The sequence below is a fragment of the Myotis brandtii genome, unplaced genomic scaffold (assembly GCF_000412655.1).
Source record: "Myotis brandtii unplaced genomic scaffold, ASM41265v1 scaffold1516, whole genome shotgun sequence".
NCBI classification, from domain to species: domain Eukaryota; kingdom Metazoa; phylum Chordata; class Mammalia; order Chiroptera; family Vespertilionidae; genus Myotis; species Myotis brandtii.
The window spans coordinates 27,569-33,657 of NW_005355482.1; the positions used below are offsets into that span (position 1 = coordinate 27,569).

Consider the following 6,089-nt stretch of genomic DNA (forward strand, 5'->3'; position numbering starts at 1 on the left):
AGAAGTAAATTTGCAGCAATTCCTGTAGACGCTGTGGGTAAAACAGTACTACCATGACCTCTAATATAATGTATTAAAACTTTATAAAGATATGCCTCCCTGCTCCGAGGGCTGGTTCCTGCCTCAAACATCGCTTACTGGAAACAGCTCAGGGAGGGCGCAGCTGTTGATAAGAGGACCCAGGACTCAGTGCAGCCATGCTCCGAGGGCAGTTTCCTGCCTCAAACCTCGCTGCCCTCGCAGGAAACAGCTTGGGGGAGCGTGCAGCCATTTCCAAGAAGACCTCTGCAGGACTGACTTCCTTCTGGTTGGTCGAGCCTCGGTTGTGACATTACACCCAGGGTTTTTATATAAATAGATGAGGCAGCCCTATGTTCACCAATAAAAATGTTTAATACGTTTTTATTGATTTTAGAGAGAAAGGAAGGGAGAGGTTAGAAACATTGATGAAAGAGAGAGAACTTCCAGGAAAAACATGATTCTATCTCCTATCTCCTTGAAAGGGCATTTTCCCCTCCTGTGCAAAGAACATATGCACAGAAACCTCTCTTTGACATTGGGAGACATTGCTGATTCCACTGCCAATGCAATGGCTACCCAATAAAGATCACTTGACTTCTTAGCCAAAATGTGTCTAGACAGCAGAATAGCTCTTATTTGCTTGCTGAACAAGGAGGTGTATGCAAACACTACTTGTTGCATTTTTAAAAGTATACTTTTATTGATTTCAGAGAGGAAGGGAGAGGGAGAGAGTGATAGAAACATCAATGATGAGAGAGAATCATGGATCAGCTGCCTCCTGCACGCTCCACATTGGGGATTGAGTCCACAACCCAGGCATGTGCCCTGACCTGGAATTGAACCGTGACCTCCTAGTTCATAGTTCAATGCTCAACCACTGAGCCATGACGGCTGGGCTATTTGTTGCATTTGGATAAAGTCCTCTGGGGAAGTAGAAACTCAACTACATAAAATTAACAAGCCCATTGGTTATGATAAAAATTATGACAGAGACTTGAAGCTGGACATTGTAAGTCAGGAGGGTCTGTGGGAGGGGCTAGGGCTTAGGGGAGGAGTTCGCACACTGTGTTATGGGGAGAACTGTACAGGAAGAACTCTGTGCTCACAACAAAACTCTGGCTGTAACCTGAACTTCCTTCTTTAAGTACTTCTCCATCTTTGTCCAGCTCAGTGTGTGCAGGCGGCTCACCATGTCTGCCCACACACTAGACTACAATCCCTCCATCCCAGTGAATCCTTTTTAGTGACGGAATACCTAGTTGATTCTGTTTTTCAGTGGACAGTTACAACAAATTTCACCTGACTCTCCATAGTCCTTTGATTTGCTGAGTTGGCAATCTTCATATCTTGGTTTAGAATGAATCATCATACAAACTGGATTTGTCATATTGCTTTTAATTTTTTTAAATATAATTTTTTTATTTATTTCAGAGAGGAAGGGAGAGGGAGGAAGAGATTGGAACATCAATGAGAGAGAATCATTGATTAGCTGCATCCTGCATGGCCTCCACTGGGGATCGAGCCTGCAACACGGGCATGTGCCCCAACATGGAATTGAACCAGGACCTCCTGAGCCACACCAGATGGGCATATTACTTTTAATTTTATTTTGCATAATCATTTAAAAATTTTACTTATTACCTTTGAGTCTCTGCAAACATGATACAAAAATAGAGTAGTTCTAGGCAGTTTGGCTCAGTAGATAGAGTGTTGGCCTGCGGACCAAAGGGACCCAGGTTCGATTTCGGTCACGGGCACGTACGTACGTACCTCAGTTGCAGGTTCCTCCCCAGCCCAGGCCCTGGTTGGAGCGTGTGCAGGAGGCAACCAATCAATGTGTTTCTCTCCCTTCGCTGTTTCTGTGTTTCCCTCTCTCTTCCACTCTCTCTCTAAAAATAAATAAATAAATAAATGGAAAAAGTATGTGAGGATGAAAAAAAAAAATTAAAAAATAGAGTGATGATAGCCCAGTGCTTCAAGATGACTTTCAATGCTTACACTTAGACAAAATACAAACTTAAACTAGAAAATGCCCAAGAGCTCCTTCTTCTACCTTTCTTGTTGCTCAAATGTGGCCTCTATGGTTGCCAATCACCCCCTGCCGTCTCGTTGTGGGGCATGATTCTTGGGAAAGGTCCTTCCTGGCTCTGAGGGGCACAGAAAGGAAGAAAAGCAGTTGATAAAAAAAAAATAAGTAAATAAATAACCAGACACTGATCAGGAATGTTTTCAAAGAAAGCTCTTGATATGAAGGGGGAAATGTGAAAATACCATCTATCTCAATTTGCAGAGCAGGAAGAAAGACATTTATTCATAGTTTATTTAAAACAAAACAAAACAAAAACCCCAAGTGCCACCTACAGTCAATGAAAAGCTGCTGCTCTTGTGCTCCTGCAACGTGCTTTTTTTTTTTTTTTAAACCGTTAGACCAAAAATCAATAGAATAAGCACTGACATTGAGCAAGAAACCAAATATGACAGCATGTTTCCTGTGTTAGTTTCCGCCTATATTTAAGCCTGGAAGTCGAGATTACGTCTTTAGAAAGAAAGCCGAACCATGTCTGGGCTTGCCCCTAGAACAGTGGTTCTCAACCTTGGCTGCACATTAGAATCAGGATTTCAAAAAGATTCCCAGGTGATTCTAATGTGCAGCCAAGGTTGAGAACCACTGCCCTAGAAGGATGGGGCACCACCTGTTTGTATAATGAAGAGGCCTTACAGTATAGAGTTAATGCTAAGGAAAGAAAGGACCATGCAACGAAGTATATATTTTATTATAAATCATATTTAATAGTGTGTTAAACAACGAACGGAAAAAACAATCTCTCCCAAAAATCTGAGTGAGGAGGTATAGCATTCAGTGGTGCACCCACTGAACCCCAAAAAAAGTCTCATCAGAATTTTGGGATGGCAGCAGAGGCAGAGTAAGGTTGGTGCAGAGGGTGTCCCCGTGGGCCAGGTACGTCAAGCGCTGGGAGGAGACAGTGCAGCTGAGGTGGAAGTTGAGACGAAGCAGGCTAACGCTGCGCGCCGCTGGGGAGCAGATGCCCACCGCCAGGACGGCCCTGCGGGACACAATGTTCTTCACTGAGGAGGAGCAGTTGGTTAGTGTCACCTGGATGTGCAGCCTATAGATGCCATCACGCTGGACACGTAGCTGCCCGTTGTCCAGCTGTGGTCCATGCAGGAAGGAGCGGCCCAGGGCTGGGCCCCCCTGCCAGTGCAGCCTGGGGTCCTGCCGCAGTCCTGGAGGCAGAGGGTTGGGGGTGGAAGGACGGCAGTTTAGGGAAACTGAGGGCTGTCAACTGAATGTCCAAAATTTTTATGTTGAAACCTAATCCTCAAGGTTATGATTTTAGGAGGTGGGGCCTTTGGGAGTGATTAGGTCATGAGGGTACAGCCTTCCTGAATGGGCCCTTATTGATGGATGAATAGATTAAAACATCATATATACACATATTTACACACACACACACACACACACACACACACACACACACACATGAATATTATTATGCCATAAAAGAGAAGGAAATCCTGTCATTTGAGACAACATGGATGGACCTTGAAGGCATTATGCTAAGTAAAATGAGCCAGACAAAGACAAGTATCATACGACCTCACTTATACATGGAATCTAAAAATAAACAAACAAACAAAAACCCAATGAACTCATAAATTGGTGGTTACCAGAGGTGGGGGTACAAAATGAAGGAAGGTAGTTAAAAGGTACAAACTTACAATTATAAAAATGTCCTGGGGCCCTAGCCGGTTTGGCTCACTGGATAGAGCATCGGCCTGGGGACTGAAGGGGCCCAGGTTCGATTCCAGTCAAGGGCATGTACCTTGGTTGTGGGCACATCCCCAGTAGGGGGTGTGCAGGAGGCAGCTGATCAATGCTTCTCTCTCATCGATGTTTCTAACTCTCTATCCCTCTCCCTTCTTTTCTGTAAAAAAAAAAAATCAATAAAATATATATTAAAAAAATGTCCGGGGAATCTTATTATAGCATGGCAACTATGTACATATCCTATATAATAAAAGCCTAATATGCTAAGTGTCTAGTCATCCGGTCCCTCCCTCGTTGGTCAATCTCCCGTGTCCCTCCCTGGACCTGATCATGCACCGGTGGGGTCCCTCAGCTTGGCCTGCACCCTCTCACAATCCAAGACCCCTCAGGTGATGCCAGAGAGCCAGTTTTGGTCCGATCCCACAGACCAGGCTGAGGGACCCCACTGGTGCATGAATTTGTGCACTGGGCCTCTACTTTTTATATAATAATACTGTATTGTCTATTTAAAAATTGCTAAGAGAGTAGATCTTAAAAGTTCTCATCACAAGAAAAATAATTGGTAACTATGTGAGGTGATGGATGTTAACTAGACTTATTGTGGTGATCATATCACAACATATACAAATATTGCATCATTATGGTGTATACCCAGAACTAATATGTTACATGTCAATGATATCCGATCTAGATAGAGAGAGACCCCAGAGTCCCAGGTGAGGGAGGACACAGCTAATAAAATGTAAGTGTGTGGTGTGCTCTTATCATAGCCTGGACAGCAAATGGCCTGAACAAAAAGGAACAGGGGTTCCTGCACCACAAAATGAAATGAATACAGCCCTCAAAATGCTGGGGCTTGCAGGAGGAGGGTTACAGAGAGGGTGTGAGGAAACCTCCTAACAACTCCCTCGCTCATCTCCTGAGTGGGGGGCCACTTGATTTTTCTTTGAAACATCCTACATGTGCTTTCCTTGGCACGCTACATCTTTTCTGGAGTAGAAGAAAAGGCAGGGCTTTTTTGTCTGTTCTCTTCCTTATGGTGGCACCCAGAACAGTGCCTGGCTCACAGCAGGTGCTCAGCTGTTTGTGGAACGAAGGGAGGAATGCTAGCAATTGCTATTAGTGGGTTTTAATTGTTTTGGGCTCTCTCATGGCAGAAGATAAAATGTGAAGGACAGAGGGAAAGAGTGAGGCAGCACACACCCAGGATCACACTGCCCCGTCTCTCTCTCTTTCTCTTTCATTCTTTCGTTGTCGTTCTCGTTTTTTCTTCCTCTCCCTTTCTATTTCTTATTTCTCTCTCCCCTATTTTCTTTCTTTCCCTTTCTCCTGGTGTGAATTCTTTCTTTCTTTCTTTCTTTCTTTCTTTCTTTCTTTCTTTCTTTCTTTCTTTCTTCTTTCTTTCTCTCTCCCTCCCTCCCTCATTCCTTCCTTCTTCTCTCTCTCCCTTTCTTTCTCATTCTCTCTCTCTCTCTCTCTCTCTCTCTCTCTCTCTCTCACACACACACACACACACACGCATGCACTCACACAGAGACACACTCACACTTTACCCTGTTTACCCATTTCACCTGTGTGGTTCAGCTGGAGCTCAGCTACGTCGCACTGGAAGAAAAGAGAAAACAGGGCAATCAGAGCCCCTCTTTGCACTGCCCACCCTGCTCTGCCCCCTTTATCTCAAGGGGCTGACTTGTGAATTTTATAAAAACACACACACATACACAACCTCGTAAAGAGGAAGTAGGTTAGAATTAACCTGGAGCATCATAAATAAGCCTTTAAGAACTTGACTTTCCTGGACATAACGCTGAGAGGGGGTAGGATGTGCACCTACCTCTCTCCACTGCAGAGCCCCCTGCCTAGCCCCGGAGGCCATCCCTGTGGCGGGTATCCTGGGCTCTTAGGTGAACAGGTGGGGTTCCTCCTGTCCATGCCTGTCCCCCACCACAACCATCCCTTCCAGCTTTGTGAAGCCCCCAGCAGCTTCTGAGTCAGCCTGCTGGGGGAACACCGAAGCCAGTCATTCACTGTCTGCAACAGGTCCCATGTACCTTTCCCAGCTGCAGCCAACCACCGTGGGATCCCCACACGGGATTTACCTCCCGCAGGACCAGCGGGAGCCCTGTCGGCCTTACCTCCCTGCTCCAGGCTCTACCTCCTGCTGTCTCTTCCCAACCAGATTTCTTTTCCTGGCTGATTTGAGCCATCATTCTGGCTCTTTCTTTTTGTTGTTGGTAATCTTTCTGTCAGTCTGCTCTCCAGCTGGTCCCCCGCCCCC

At 45.4% G+C, this 6,089-nt stretch overlaps 1 protein-coding gene across 5 annotated transcripts in view; it reads right to left on the reverse strand.

Moving 5' to 3' along the window:
* Positions 1-2,780: 2,780 nt before the first annotated feature.
* Positions 2,781-6,089, reverse strand: part of CD70 (CD70 molecule) — a 4,133-nt gene continuing 824 nt past the window's right edge. Inside the window, exons 1-4 of one of the 5 annotated variants that reach the window (XM_014535827.1) lie at positions 5,947-6,029; positions 5,646-5,807; positions 5,365-5,416; positions 2,781-3,267 (exon numbers count right to left, since the gene is read on the reverse strand). In XM_014535827.1, coding sequence (XP_014391313.1) covers positions 2,879-3,267; positions 5,365-5,416; positions 5,646-5,687 — 483 coding nt within the window. In that variant the 5' untranslated portion in view covers positions 5,688-5,807; positions 5,947-6,029 and the 3' untranslated portion in view covers positions 2,781-2,878. Of the gene's footprint in view, positions 3,268-5,364; positions 5,417-5,645; positions 5,876-5,946; positions 6,052-6,089 lie in introns of those variants that run through there. The other 4 variants (XM_014535826.1, XM_014535825.1, XM_014535828.1 and 1 more) reach the window with 4 other exon arrangements.